This window comes from Halichoerus grypus, chromosome 14, assembly GCF_964656455.1.
Source record: "Halichoerus grypus chromosome 14, mHalGry1.hap1.1, whole genome shotgun sequence".
Taxonomy (NCBI): Eukaryota; Metazoa; Chordata; class Mammalia; order Carnivora; family Phocidae; genus Halichoerus; species Halichoerus grypus.
The window spans coordinates 52,677,465-52,693,731 of record NC_135725.1 but is presented as its reverse complement, the minus strand read 5'-3'; the positions used below and the strand labels follow the sequence as shown (position 1 = coordinate 52,693,731).

The following is a 16,267-nucleotide window of genomic DNA, read 5'->3' as shown; positions in this document are numbered from 1 at the left end:
TAATGCACATTGAAAACATTTGTTGAACAAGAAACAAATAGAATTGAAAGACTGTGCTCCAAATACTGGATATTCTGACACTTAACATTTTGGTGTATTTCTTTACACTCTTTCAATGCATAAGGGTATTATCCCCTCCATTATATTCATAGTACAGATACAAATTCATATCCCACTTTTTTCAGCTTACATTTTCTATGTAAAAATCTTTCAAGTTAAATACCTCCTTACTGTAACAATAGTTTTAATGCCTGCATAGTCAATTTAAAAAGATGAATCACAGATAAGCAAATTATTTCTCCCTGATGTGGTTTTATGTGATATTTCAATTTATTTTTAAATAACATAATAAAATGTATCTTTGATGTTTAAAGTTATAATTTGATTCCAGTTTGGGACAATGAGGTTAATATCATTAATTTGTTTATGGGACAGTTTTTCCCAACTACGCTACCAGCTGTTTGAAAACAAGAATTGCATTTACTCCTCTCTGTGTCCCCAGCTCTGCCTTGCACGTAGCAGGTACCTAGTATGTGTTTATTGAGTTGGATTAAATACACTTTTTGCTTTGATAGTTTCCCACTCTTTCGTAGAGGGATTTTAAGCAATTACTTGGCAGTCATTAGTTGCTAAAAAAGGGAAAGTCTACAAATATCTACTTAGAAGCTAAAATCTGTTATGAATGTCTTGGTATATAAAAATTACATGTTCTTGCTTAGTCTGTTTACTATATAGCTTTTTTTTATTTTCTCATCTAAAAAGTAGCTAGAAAAATAAAATTCCTGTCACCTAGGAACCTAATAATGACTTAGTATGAATTAAGAATAGGTAAATGGGAATTTTAGATGCAATTCTCTGACAAAGATGGGTACATCAATAAAAGCTTACTGTGGCAAGACATGATTGTTTCTCTAATGTGTAAAAAAAATCAGCCGAATGCAAAATTGCATCAATGATACTTTAGATAAATGATAGAAACTTTAATATATCCTTAAATACCAGATTGATACTTAATATCAGTTTCTATTTGTTTTCAGGAAAGAATGGCTGGCTGCTTACCAAAGCGATTTGCCAGCCTCCCGTGCGGTCAGGTGTACCTACATGCCTGAGTTCTGGCTAATGAAATGTGAGCAGAAATTATGAGTGCTATTGTCAGGTCAAGCTCTCTTACCCATAGTCCTCTTCCTTTCTCCATATGGAATGGAAAGGATTTCCACGATCTAGAAGAGTGGGGAGACATAAAATATACAGGCACAAGTCCCTCAGTGTTTTAGTGGAGCAGAACTAATAAACTACTGGTTTAAGCCCCTGAGATTGCAGGATTTATCTGTTACAAAAGCCAGCAGAAATTTATATTTGTTCATTTCCAGAATGTTCCAGATGGGATTTAAGACAGCTATCTTGTCTGAACAGCTTTAAATAAGAAAGAAAATGTCTAGGTGCCTTCAGCACCAACTAATTAAAACCAAGTAATCTCCCGTCAGACTCCCCTTCATTCATGAATACCCACACTTCAAAAGAGTCCAGGTTTTCATAGAACAACAGACAGGATTCAAGAATCTGAACTCCCTAAGAGAATGCTCCTCCATTTGATTTTATTTTCCCAAGTAAAATGTAATAATCTTACGCAAGAGTAGTAGTGGTCCTCCGTGGTCACACATTTCATTGAGATTGGCCTGAATGGATCTTGAGGACTGAGCAATCACAGCAGAAAGGCAGGCAACCTTCTCTTTTTTTTAACTCCCAAGTGAGGCATGCATTTCATAGCTTTTTCTAACTCTACCTTCAGACAGATTTAAGTGACATAATTAGCAGGAATGTTTGCCCGGGATCATTCTCATTTGTGCTATGAGATACTTAACAGCCCTAAATAGGCTACTCCAGAGCCTGCAGATAGGCTCTCCCTGGAGGTGATTGTGTCCATCAGGAAAGGTGTTTAGTGCTCCCTTCAACTGAGAAATTTTGTATGTCTAAAGATATCTGCTATATTTCCCTTTCTCCAAATCAATAACAACAATAGCCAACACGTATGGAACTCTGACTTTATATGCATGCACTATGGCATTCTGTTCTCACAAGGACTCTGTAGGATAGCTACTATAATTCCCATTTTAAAGATAAGAAGACTGAGAATGAGAGTTAGGACTTAAACACATTTTTATTTTGTACACCTATCCTCTTGGCCATTCCCTTATTCCCAATTTGGAGCTTCACATATCACATTTGTGAGGCCCTCAGCATCTCAAGCCAACTACCCTTTAATAATATTAATTTCAAAGAGAGATCTCAAAGCCAGACAAAAAGCACTTTCATCTTTAAAAGGTTTAAGTAAAATGTGCATATTCTGTATGTCCAAGTATTTCTATGTAGGCCAAAAGACTCAGAACTGTGGGAGAGGAGCAAATAATTTGCATTTCAAAGGGATGAAAATAATCACAAGAACAGAGGGCTCTCCAATTTGAGAAAAGATTAAACAGAAACTATTAATTAATGACTTAGGACAAGCTCTGCTAATTGTTTACTAGTCACTTGAATACAAAATGAACTCATGTTTTGAAATAGATACAGTCCAGTGGAAAGTAGATTCAGAACCATGAAAAGAGATACTAAAGCATAGCCCGGGGTGGGGGTGGGGGGGGCGGGGAGTGGGGAGATGGGGAAATTTTAAAAGGAAGCATTACTTTTTAGTTGCTTAAATAGTTGCTATCTGAGATGAGTTGTATTTAGTGATACTATATGAGAAAGGATGGAAGAAACACAGGACGAGGGTTAAGAGGTCTGCCCGTGAAGCTAAACAATCCTGCATAGAAATAGGGGCTCCGTTATTGACTAGGGCTATATGACCTTTGGCACATGGCTCAAGGAGCAAGAAAGGTGCTTCCCCTGAAATGGAGACAAAAGTGCTTCAAACAGGATGTATGGAACCCTTCCTAGTCTTCCACTGTAGTTAAGGGCACATTATGACTTCGACCTTCTTCCTGGGAAATCCAGAGAATAAATGTTAGGCTAGACAGCCTTTTTTTGTGGCAGAGTAGAGGAAGTTGCTTCTGTATTGGGTTTATTCTGCACTGACAGGGTTTCTCTGGGCAAGTGAGTTTTCCCCATGCAAAATGAGGGCAACATGCATGAGGGCACCAGTACAGGGCTTGTCTTAGGTCCCTTCAAAAATGCCACCTGGGGGAGGGTACCGGGGCCTCTGCCAAAACTAGCTGGAGGTGACTATTCCTAGGAATGGTGGGAAGACTATTCCCCCAGCATAGAATAGAAATTCACTCATCCAAATCAAGGGAACTACATCAGAGATGTCCTTTGATTGTGTGAATCCCAAAGAGACCCAGATTTTGCCCCATAAAAGGAACCAGTTTTAAAATCTGCCAGTCCCAGCAGACACTAAGTTATCTATGAAAGCTCCAGTTAAAAAAGAAGTTTCCTGATCTCCTTACCTCTCTTGAATCAATTATAAAGGGACAATAGGGGGAAAAAAATTAAGATGCTATCGGACTAGATCTAAATCCTGTCTGTTCAATTTACTAGTTGAATGACCATTTTATATTAATCTCACTGCATTAAATCATATTAACAGCTAATTTTCATACAGATAGATACTTGCAATTATCATTTGGTTCGAAGCCTATATAGATAATGTGAGATTCTAGCAGTCTCTGTCCTAGCAACTGAAGATCAAAATGCTATCCTCAGTTATTTACAGAACTGGCAATCTGCATGTAATTAATTGAGAGGTATCTACAATGTTGGGTAACTGTTCACCTACCTGCATGAGTGATTATCATTACATCTGTGATTTTTGTTTAAAAAAGTTATCTTGTCACATAAAACACCATGGATCCTCTTCAAATCTGGCTTTCATGTTGGCTCTTCTCATTTCCTCCTTGAATGTTCTTCAGGTTGAACCTCAATATTCAAAGTTTCTATTTCCGCCCTACCAAAACTGAGTCAGGAGAAAAAGGTAAAAATACAATGCTCTGGAGGGTAACTGGAGATCATGTAGAAGGACAAATTTTATTCTGTAAAAAGTTCAAATCCAATTTTTCCTGCCAGGTTAGGGGTTTGATTGAAGCTTGGGGTTCAATCTCAAGTTCACCTGGGGTCCTTCAAAGAATTTAGGTAACCCTGGTGAATTTCAAAACTTACAGTGAAATTGATTTCTTGGTTCTCAAATGTTTTAAACAACTTTCACAATTCTTTAGAATCTGATTTTAGCCCAGACCAGTATTTCTGAATTTACAGTTCTAGACACCTTGAAGTTATCACCTCAGGTGTATTTTGGACTCCTTTATTCATTACATCTTTCCCTTTTCTTCCCCACCTCCCTCATCACCCACCTCTCCCTATGGGGAAATAGCTTTCATGAAAAAAAGAAAAATCCTACCATTAGCTAGGGTGAAGGTTTAAAGAGATTTCTGTGCTCTCCATTTATTGTTTTGTTCCCTTAGTTGCCAGTTAGAGAACTAAATTTATCATAGAATTCCCAGCTTAAGCAATTTATCATTACCTTAACATCTTTCTTTTTTAAACAGCATACAACTATCACTTCTTTCCTTTATAGCTTCTTTGTGTTGTTTTGTTTGTTTTTTAATGAAGGCTGCTTAAAGCTTTCCATTTCTCCTTATCACTGTGTCATCTGTTTGAGGACCTTTTTCTCCAATATTCTCCTAATCTGTACTCAGGAAATCCATGTCTTTGGCATGCTTTCTCAACAAACCAAACCATTATCCCTTTAAAAAAATCGATAATGACCACTATTATTTATGCATTAGGCACCTTACATGGACCATCTTTAATCCTCATGTTTATTCTGCTTTATTATCACAAATTAACAGAGGAGTTAAGAATCGTAGTCATCATCAGCCTACCTATGTTCCACAGCTAACAAATATTTAACTTAGACTTGGAGCCAGGTATTTCTGGGTCCAAATTTTTGCTACTTCTGTTCTTCCTTCTTTAAGTCTACTTCCTGATGTTTTTGTTTGTGTTTCTTACATTAATAGGACAAGCTGTAAAATAAATACCCAGCACACAAAAAGTGTAAGTATGAAAATATCCAACTTCACATACTAGGTTTAGAAAGGTATAATCATTGTACCTGAGAGGCCCTTTGATCAGAATTAATAGAAAGGCCCTAGTCAGCTCCCTACAGAGTTTAGTTCCTGCTTTATTCTTAATGAAACGAAGTTCATCTTATCAAACCTTGGTCACAGTCAGACATGACAAGAAAGCTTTGATTGTAAGGCTTCTGCTGACAGTGAAAGCTAAATGGAGTCAGCAGTTGGCCCTTCTAGACTAAAACTGAAAAATATTTGTGATGAGAACAATAAAGCACAACTTGCCTACACAGTTTCCGAAGTGCATCAAAGAACTCTGATGAGATATGGCCCCAAAGTATCTACTCTGCCTGAAAGACAGTAGTAGAACAGGAAAGGTATTCCAGATCTGAAGGGAGCTTGTCTGCTGCCTGCTTGCTAAGTACTTATCTATCCTTCTTTGTGGTGGTCCTTTACTTTGAAACAAACAAAAAAATTTTTTAAGGAAAAAAATTCCAGATACTATCCATCTTAGTTGAGCTCCTTTCTGGTTAAATTGCAGCTATGGCTGAATTAGATACTGTCATTCCATATGTTAGACACAGTCAGCCAGAGTAAGGGATCCAAGCAATAAAATAAACTTTCCCTAAAGTCTTACTGAAATAAATCAGAAATAGGATGCCAGTTATCTCCTTTTCTAGCTGGTGATAAGCAGATTGGACAAACTCTGCCAGAGAAGATTAAACTCTCCAGGAGAATTTATAAAAAAAAAAATAATAATAACAACTCACTCTTTACCATCAATTCAAAATAAACTCGAGTACAGAGTGTGTAATCAAACTTTTATCTTGAACATAAAGAGTCCTGTAAGTGTAACAGAAAGTACATTTTCCCTGCTCTGCCAAAGAAATACTTTAAAAGTATTTGAAAGATACTATTTGCAAGGAGTAAAAACATCATTAAGTTGCCCAATGAACCCACACGCGTTGACCCACTGAGGGACACATTGGAGGAAACCAGGAATTGCTCATCCTGTACCTGCCCTTAAGCTTGCCCTCTCAGTGAATGACACCAACCAAGTCTTAGCCAGTTGACAAAAAGGTAGAAATCATCTTGGCATCTTCCTCTCCTACATCCCTCACAGCCCATCCATAACTAAAGCATTTCTCTATTCTGCTTCAGAACACATTTTCAATCTGTCCATTTACCCAAGCCTATTCCTATGACCCTAATTGAGACCACTTCTATTCCAGCTTGAATTAATGCAACAGCTTCAGGAGTTTCAACTTATTCCCTCCTGCAAATCTATTTTTCATGCCGATTAATCTTCCCAAAAATATAAATCTGATCATATTACTCTTTTGCATAAAACACTTTAATGGCTTGCTGTTGCCCTCAGGATAGAGTGAAAACAGCTTATCATGGTTTACAAGCCTCTTGTAAATCATTCCTCTAATTACCTCTTTGACCTCTTTTCTGTTTCCCTCCTGTATTTGCTCCAGCCCGTCTGGACGAATTTAATTCTCCAATCTCAGAGGGTTTCCATTGCTTCCATGCCTTTGTACTCCCTATTTTCTTTGCCTAGAACTCACTCTCTCTCTCTCCATGAAGGATGACGGTGGGGACTAAGGGGTGAGAATGGAAATAAACTGTTGTCGGGTTACTATGTATTTTACCTAAAGCAATTTGATGACACCTCTAAGTAGATTGTGATAAATTAAAGATGTATACTATAATCCTTTGCACAAATAAAAATACTGTACATAAACACACACAGAAAGGCTAAAGAATTGAAATGCAATACTGAAAGATTAAAATAGAAAAAGACAAGAAAGAAAGGAACAAAAAATTCAAATGGTGACAGATAAATAGCAAAATGGCACCCCAAAATGCAATCATTTTAGTTAACTATATTTGGTATAAGTGGGCAAAACAATCTAACAAAAGGCAGAGATTGCAGAGATCGTGAGACTGATTGAAAAGCCAGAACCAGCCACATTCTGGCTATAAAAGAAACTAACTACAGAGACACAAATATGTTGAGAGTTAAGGATGGAAAAAGATATACCATGAGAACATTAAGCTCAAGAAATCTAGAGTGGCTACAGTAATCATTCAAAATGAGTTGAAGACAAGGAGTATTACTAGAGACAAAGATGGACTCTTTCTAATGATAAAAGATCCGTAAAACAATCTCAGTAGGTTTCAAAGGATTGAAATGTTGCAGAGCAGTTCTCTGACCACAACAGAAGTAAATAAATAAAATACAGTAAGACTCTAGAAAAGATCTAACTACATACTTGGAATAAGGTAACTCTATCCTAAATCATCCATCAGCAAAAAAGCATAAACTAAAAAAAATGTTGTCACTAAGTTTTATATATATATTAAAACTTCTGAAATGCAATTAAGCATTTTAAAAGCTTATATTAAAAATGAAGGACCAAAATCAATGATCTAGGGTTCCACCTTAGGAAGATAAGAAAACAAAACGAACCAACCCAACCCTGATGAACCTGTACCAAACATCTGTGCACACTAAATTATTTCCTTATATCTTCAGAAAAAAAATATAGCTCATCAGATCAATCCTCTTCTGGAAGCAGTAGCTATGTTTATGGCACAGATTGTGGTCATAGATTCACAGATATCTACTTACCTCCCAACTCCTCAACTTGTATACATTAAATATATAATTTTTTGTATGTCCATCATCCCTCAATGAAGTGGCTTTTAAAAATTCAAAGTTAGGAAAAAAATGGTTCAAAGGGATGCACATATTGAACTTAGACATATTTAGGTTTAATGTATCCAGTAAACTCCTCACTGTTGTCCCTGAACCTCCTGAAGGCTCTACCTGTTTCTATTCCATCAGTTCCTTCTACTCTTGTTAATTCTGGGTAAAAATAGGGATTAAACTTAGGTAAAAATGATATGTTCCTGTTGTTTAACCTGCATTTCTTTGCTTACTAGTGAGGTTGGTCATCTTTTCATATACTGATTAACTGTTTTTAGTGTTTATTACATTCATTGCCTCATTTTCTATTGACATTTACCTCTTTTCCTTGTTGATTAATAAGAGCTGTTTTAATACCAAGTTGATCATGGTCTTTGGGTGTTCAATGTGCATGTTGTTTGTTTGCTTGTTATGCTATTATTTTTTAAATGCATACAATCAGACCATTTTCTTTCATGGTTTCTGGCCTTATTCATAGAAAATGCTTTTCAACTCTATTATAAAATTATTGAATTTTCTTCTAATACATTATCTGTTCATGCATTCTAGTTCTTAATTCATCTGGATTTTATTGGACCAAATGAAGTTGTGTATCTTCTCCCACTAAATATCTAGCCAATCATTTATATCTTTCTCACTGAATTAAAATGCCACCTTTCACCTATACTAACTTTTCAAATATAATTAATGTTAATTCCTTACTTTGTTTCATTGACTGTATTTTCATGTAGTGTACTGCTTTATTTTTGATATCTTGTAGGGTCTGTTGCCATTACTACTGTGTAATATTTCTGATTACTCTCATATTTATCTTCTTTCAAATGAACTTTCAAATTACTCAATATATACATAGATCACAGAGATATATTTGGTTTTGAAAAACAATGTCTTTATAATTTTGAATCTATTAAAATAAATAGTATACGTCTCTTTTTTCTAAGTTTTGTTTTCTTAGTAGGGCTGAGTGTTTGTCATAGTCTGTGTATTTCTCATTAAATTATTCTTCCAGGAATATAATTTTTTCAGAGATGCTGTGACTAATGATTTGTGACGATATTTTCTAAATGTTTTTATTTTGTACCATGTTAATTTATTCTCCTATTCTAATCATTTTCCAGGTAATTTAGACATTAATTTGATCTACAAACAATGCTAGTTTTACCACATCTTTTCCAATAATACCAACTCCTATGTTCCTAGATAATGGATTTTGGAGCACTGTCTGAATCTTTGCCTTGTTCTTACATTCGGGGGCACTTCTCTAGTGATTCACCATAAGGTTGGATCCTAGTCATTTTTTTACAGATATATAAATTTAGATGTAGACATAGCTTTACATGGAGATATAGACATATATGTGAACACTGTGAATGGAGAATTGTACTTTCAATTGCTCTTTTAGGAGTGAATACTGAAGTTGATCAAATACCTTTTTATCTAAAAATACTGTTTTACACTACTGAGACTTGTGTAAAATATGGTGTTTGTAGATGAAGTGTACCCCACAGGATCTCATGTGGAGAAGCAAAGCTCAACAACACCTGTCTTGCTATTCAGTTGAACAGTAAGTTCAGTGTCTGCTTAAATATCTACAGTTAAAGCATACTCCTTTCCAATATCATTTGATACCTATTTAAGTTCAGTTTAATATGTCCACTGGGTTTGAAATTGAATACGAAAGGATAGTTCATTTATTATTTAAAAACTTTTTTTTCCTTAAAATTATGACTCTTCCCACTCTTAAAGCATTTTCATCATCATAGCCATTATGGTGCCTTGATTCGGTCTCTTCCCTATAATAAACACAAAGCATACAAAGAGATTTTGAGGATCTTTTTGCTTACCTCAAAAAAGAAAACCCCTTCATAAATGAAGACTTACTGAATTCTGAAGGATGTATACCTTCTAAGGGGCAGTTTTTAATAGAAAGCTTATATCTGAAGGAAATAAAGCCTCAACCTCTTGTATTGCATGTAACTGTTTGTACTTTGAACCTAAGAGCCTGATATCCAATGAAGTTTCTATTAGCTTCATTTTGAGCAGAGGATGATATCCCAACATTACAGATGCAGACACTGATTCAAACTGAATAGGTTTCCTCTTAGCCACTGACCTCTGTTGCCTGAGTTTGAGTTCAACGTAGAGCCTTTTGTGAAATGCATGCTGTTGGGCCGCACACTCTGTGCCAGACGGTGTATTAGTCTCCTCATAATTGTTAAATACTGTCTTTGTCCTAATGCTAGGATGCTATTACTATCGTCATCCTCACTTTACAGCCAAGAAAACCAACATACAGAGAGGTGCATCAACTTACCCCATGTGGCTAATAAGGGCAGCCCTCGGGTTCAATCCCATATCAGTGTGATTCCCAATCCAGGGTCCTTTCCATCGTACTTGCTGCCTTATTGATGTCCCTTTACCGATCCATGTCCTAACTCAACTTCTCTTCCTGCCTCCTCCTGCAGGCCCGTGACCAAGGCGTAGACTAAGAGGTGGAGTCATGCTTCACACGGCCATATCATGTTGGCAGCCATTCCTGGGTCTGGCTGTGGTGTTCATCTTCATGGGTTCCACCATTGGCTGCCCCGCTCGCTGTGAGTGCTCTGCTCAGAACAAATCCGTTAGCTGCCACAGAAGGCGGCTCATCGCCATCCCCGAGGGCATTCCCATCGAGACCAAAATCTTGGACCTCAGCAAGAACAGGCTGAAGAGTGTCAACCCTGAGGAGTTCATATCCTATCCTCTGCTGGAGGAGATAGATTTGAGTGACAACATCATCGCCAATGTGGAGCCAGGGGCTTTTAACAATCTCTTTAACCTTCGTTCCCTCCGCCTCAAAGGTAACCGCCTGAAACTGGTCCCCTTAGGGGTCTTCACGGGGCTATCCAACCTCACCAAGCTGGATATTAGTGAGAATAAGATTGTCATTTTACTGGACTACATGTTCCAGGACCTGCACAACCTGAAGTCTCTAGAGGTGGGGGACAATGATTTGGTTTATATATCACACAGGGCCTTCAGTGGGCTGCTGAGCCTGGAGCAGCTCACCCTGGAGAAATGCAACCTCACAGCTGTACCAACAGAAGCCCTTTCCCACCTCCGCAGCCTCATTAGCCTGCATCTGAAGCATCTCAGTATCAACACTATGCCCGTGTATGCCTTTAAAAGACTGTTCCACCTGAAACATCTAGAGATTGACTATTGGCCTTTACTGGATATAATGCCTGCCAATAGCCTCTATGGTCTCAACCTCACGTCCCTCTCGATCACCAATACCAACCTGTCCACGGTCCCCTTCCTTGCCTTTAAACACCTGGTATATCTGACCCACCTTAACCTCTCCTACAATCCCATCAGCACGATTGAAGCTGGCATGTTCTCGGACCTGATCCGCCTTCAGGAGCTTCATATAGTGGGGGCCCAGCTCCGCACCATTGAGCCTCACTCCTTCCAAGGGCTCCGCTTCCTTCGTGTGCTCAATGTGTCTCAGAACCTACTGGAAACTTTGGAAGAGAATGTCTTCTCCTCCCCTAGGGCTTTGGAGGTCCTGAGCATCAATAACAATCCACTAGCCTGTGACTGCCGTCTCCTCTGGATCCTGCAGCGGCACCCCACGCTGCAGTTCGGGGGCCAGCAGCCCATGTGTGCTGGCCCCGACACCATCCGTGAGAGATCATTCAAGGATTTCCACAGCACTGCCCTTTCTTTTTACTTTACCTGCAAAAAACCCAAAATCCGTGAAAAGAAGCTGCAGCATCTGCTAGTGGATGAAGGGCAGACGGTCCAGCTCGAATGCAGCGCTGACGGAGACCCTCAGCCTGTCATTTCCTGGGTGACACCGCGCAGGCGTTTTATCACCACCAAGTCCAATGGAAGGGCCACCGTGTTGGGCGATGGCACTCTGGAAATCCGCTTTGCCCAGGATCAAGACAGCGGGATGTATGTCTGCATCGCTAGCAATGCAGCGGGGAACGACACCTTCACGGCCTCTTTAACCGTGAAAGGCTTCACATCAGACCGCTTCCTTTATGCCAACAGGACCCCTATGTACATGACGGACGCCAACGACACCATGTCCAACGGCACCAATGCCAATACGTTTTCCCTGGACCTTAAAACAATACTGGTGTCTACAGCCATGGGCTGTTTCACATTCCTGGGAGTGGTTTTATTTTGTTTTCTCCTCCTTTTTGTGTGGAGCCGAGGGAAAGGCAAGCACAAAAACAGCATTGACCTCGAGTATGTGCCCCGAAAAAACAATGGTGCTGTTGTGGAAGGGGAGGTGGCTGGACCCAGGAGGTTCAACATGAAAATGATCTGAGGGTCTAGCGCTCACACTGTTGTTTCCGGGTCGGTGTTGGTTACCAGTGAGCTAGCTGGCACAGTCAATTACTAGGTGAAAAGGTGGCCTCGGGCAGCTGCCCCTGTGTCCAAGCAGGGTCCACGGAAGCAGGAGGACTTCGTCTGGAGACTCTCCACCTAGAGGCAGGCAGGCACATGTCAGAGCTCTTCACAGTGGGATACTAATTGTTTGCATTGCAAATATTGGCATTCTGGGGATCTCAGTAATGAACCTGAACCTTCGGCTCATGCTCATGGACAGTTACTCAACATTTTCTACCATGGCAAAAACAAAAGGAAAAAAAAAAAAAGGAACAACCTACAATGTAGGATTTACATATTAAAAAGACACATTTGTCTAAAACATACTCTACAGAAAAATTTGTATCTATGATTCTCATTTGTTAAAGCCTTGCATCATACCGTATTGTTGATTCAGCACCACAAAGAAATCAATATATTCTTTACTCTTTTTTTTTTGAAACATATATGCTGTATATGTTTTAAAGCAATATGAATGAGAGGTTGTGCTTTTAGTTACTCACCACTATAGATCCAAGTGTGATATCACCTTCCTTTCCATACAGATGACCCTGAGACTAGATCCCTGGAGTTATGGGCGGAGAGATGCGGGATGATGCGTTTGTCTGATGTAGGATGCCAAGAAATAGAGCCCAAGGCAAAACTGCTCAACTCTGTTAACTTCTGTTACTATAAATAAAGGCATGTGCCTAGTTTTGATACAGAATGGAATATTTTTTATACTTGTGATATCACCCTGGACCAGTTTACTGTAACAAAGCCCTTGGTTTCTCCGGAAGGTTGTATACCACTAGTTGTACCTGTAAAATGCAAGGTAGGTGTTCATGATGAAGATGAACCATTTAAACACAACTTGATTTTACTTTCATCAGTTACTACTAATGGGTTGACAGGAAGAGCACGTACTTGTTATCTATACTCATAGGGTAATATTTACCTTGTAGAGGAGATCAAGAATTCGGATATGCAAAAGCTCTGTGGATAAAAGGGAGCTCTTCTCAGATGCCAACACAAACCAGGGTGATCCAGGCATCACGTGATGTTAACGCAACTAAAGATCTCTTACAATGATAGCTGTCTGACGGCTGGATTGCTGCCAAAGGAAATATCCAGCTACCACTCTGATGTTTTCTATTCAAATATTTACTGTACATACAGTATTACCTTGAATGGGTAACTTCAGGGCTTTTGCCTGCTTCCTTTTAGCTTGAGAATTATCTTGTGTACACAAGAGGAATCTGTCTCATTTTTAAAGACGTGAGGAGGAAGAGGTGAATTAAAAAGCACTTAGTTTTTTCCTCTACTCTGTACAGGAAAAAACTAAGTTCAAGAGCCCTACCAATAGGTTAAATCGTGCAGATACTTTTACCCCTCTGACCCAAGGATCTCAGTCCAGTTCAGTTTGTATTAATGATTGTTACTGAAAGTTAAAACATTATAGCGTTTGTTTTTTAATGGCATCCTGCCCCTACCACCAGTGATCTGGTTCCAATGAGACATAATTCCATTTGGCTAAATATTCAGTGAATGCCTTTCAAGGCATATATTCATATGATCCAAGAAAGCACTGAATACAGAGTGCATTCATGAAATGTAATCTATTTAATCAGCAAAGGACAGATAGGAAATGGCTATACTTTGTACATTTTGAGAGGGACCTGAAAGTGAGCCCCCTTTTGGACAGTGAATAAGAAGTTTCTGAGGTTTGTTTCTGGACATATCCACATATCCTCCTGGGGGTTTGACTTTCAAAAAGCTGGCTTTTTTTTTTTTTTTTTTTGGTAGCATTTGAAATTTTGAGGAGCTTCAATAAAATTAAATTGACCCCAATAAAAAAGTGACAGGTCCAGAAATTGTTTTGCCGATTGGATAGTAGCACAGTTAAACCCCTTTCTCCCTTCATAAAGGGTGGAAATGAGACAGAAAGATTGAAGAATTGCCTGTTTAAGTCATTTTTCATTTGACTTTCCTAATGACTATCATAGATCTTTTAGAAATTCATTTTCCACTTTTGGAAATTACTTTATATTACATATCCAATAATACAAATCAAGACTTTTTTGCAATTTCTATTTCCTGTGTGCAGGTGGAATGGGGTCTTTCAAACTGGAAAGAAAAAGTGGAGAGCTAGTCTTCCACAACTTAACAGAAAATACTTCATCTTAATTTTGCAACATTGTAATTGCAACCCATTGTCCAACAACAAGACACACATTAAGCAATTAATAAAAGGGCCTTGTGATTGTAACTGCTATATTCTGTTAAAATAAAAGTGGACCAAAAACAGCTTAGTCAAATGAAATTGAATTAAAGTTAACCCATCCACGAAAAGATTAAGTGAAAAGATTTTGTGATTATTCTACTGGAAGAAGAGAGACTGTATTCTTTCAGGGGCTTCCATACTCTCATCTGTGGAACAACAGGTATTTAAGATATCAGAAAGCACTCTTCCAAAAAAGAGACTGGATAGACTACTAAATTGGGAAAATGCTGCATTCTTTAACCACCTCTTGACGTTCAAAATATACATGAGCCTACTAAATCCTCTGCAAGTCCTGTAAAAAACAATTCTGTTTAATATTGCTCACCTTATGGTTTCACTATTATTTATTTGAGCACGAAGCTCTTCCTTTTCCAATTTGACTGTTAACATCTTGAAAAACGAGTTCCGTCAAACCCAGTTTGATCAACAGTGAACTAAAGTAGTGCTCTTCCGAAGTAGTCCTAAACTCAGTGTTACCACTAAGAGTAAAATTGCTATTTGAAGTGGACTCCAATAGATAACAAAAAAATATATCACCTGCACATGTGATCTGATCATAAGAATGTATTGGCCAGGTATTTCTATGAGAATCTACTTTCCACCAGAAACATCACAGTAATGGATTTGTAGTTAATTGAAAGGCTACTTAATTTTCTCTATTTTCACTAGTGGTGCAGATTTTGGGTTCCTTTGTATATCTGTAAGGCCCGACCATGGGTTCCACTAACTAGCTCTAGGGCTTAGCATGGAGTTACACACAAGGAATTTTCCCTTATGGCTTTAAATTACCTCTTTGTTAGAGCAAAGTAGACCATGGTAGAGAGTAACAGCTCAGAGAGCACATGGGCCAAATTCTCTCCTAAGTAGACCTCTCTGAGTCAACCTCTTCCCAGAGGATTTGTCTTAAAGTGTCCCAAGAAGAAATACAGTTGTTTGGCTCACCACTAAGTTTTGGGTTGACCTGTTCAGTTGTGTGTGTTGATATCATTTTCAGATAAATGTTTATTTTCTCTAAGCATTAAATCTCTAGAAGAACAAATTCTCTGACTAAAGCCCTAATAGTCTGAGAGAATTGATCCATGTCCCTAAATATCTGAAATTCGTGTTACCATAGTAAGGTAATTCACGTCGGGCTTAATGTGTTCCTGATGAGGGATTTCTACTTGTCCAAATTCTCCTAGTACTCACTTTTTTTATACCTCATTTCATTTTCATTGCATTTATAGCTATGAGCTTTTCAAATAGTCTCAAAATCTGAAAATGTAAACCAAGAATTGCCAAGATTTACACATCCTAGTTCCTGATGACGTGGGTCAGATTTCCAGTTTTGCTCAAACTTCCAAGAAATTTTGCTTCTCACCAGCAACTCCCCAGTAGTATGAAGGCATTCAGGATTTGCTCTAGAGTCAAGGGTGGATTCTTTTTTCATCGTACTGTCAAATATTTTGCTCTCCTCAGTTCTCAGAGAAGCCCAGAAGTTATATAATCTTCTATGACTTTTTTTTAAAAGGATTATTTAAATCTCACCTGCACTGAAGCCTGACTTTTGTCACTTTCCATGACTCAAGTAGGAACAAATATATTTATATTTTAGAAAGTACAAAAGAGAGGATGTGATCTTGGAGAAGAAAAATTGAGTACAGCCCCATGTAAATTAACTTACTCTTCCAGGTTCTCCTTTCGTCTCTGGGTCAAGACATTTGTTTTAATTTCAGGGACTGTGCTCAGAAGCTGTTCAGCAACATGTAATATGTCTTGAGGCTTTCTAGGAAAGAAAAAAAAATACATCATTTTCAGTGTAGAAGGCTAAGACTTAACAAAAAGACATTATTGAGGATTTAA

The 16,267-nt window shown here is 38.2% G+C and overlaps 1 protein-coding gene and 1 long non-coding RNA gene across 9 annotated transcripts in view; one reads left to right on the top strand and one right to left on the bottom strand.

Moving 5' to 3' along the window:
• Positions 1–12,490, top strand: part of LOC118544846 (leucine-rich repeat and immunoglobulin-like domain-containing nogo receptor-interacting protein 2) — a 1,211,198-nt gene extending 1,198,708 nt beyond the window's left edge. For 6 of the 7 annotated variants that reach the window (XM_078061341.1, XM_078061337.1, XM_078061340.1 and 3 more), the window contains one exon: positions 10,245–12,490. In XM_078061341.1, the coding sequence (XP_077917467.1) occupies positions 10,280–12,100 (1,821 nt within the window). In that variant the 5' untranslated portion in view covers positions 10,245–10,279 and the 3' untranslated portion in view covers positions 12,101–12,490. Of the gene's footprint in view, positions 1–8,979; positions 9,059–10,244 lie in introns of all 7 variants that reach the window. The other variant, XM_078061338.1, reaches the window with a different exon arrangement.
• The window catches only part of LOC118544547 (uncharacterized), a 353,084-nt gene that overhangs the window by 10,307 nt on the left and 326,510 nt on the right, over positions 1–16,267 (bottom strand). The window contains exon 5 of one of the 2 annotated variants that reach the window (XR_013443713.1): positions 16,089–16,190. This is a non-coding gene — a long non-coding RNA (uncharacterized LOC118544547). Of the gene's footprint in view, positions 1–14,128; positions 16,191–16,267 lie in introns of those variants that run through there. The other variant, XR_013443712.1, reaches the window with a different exon arrangement.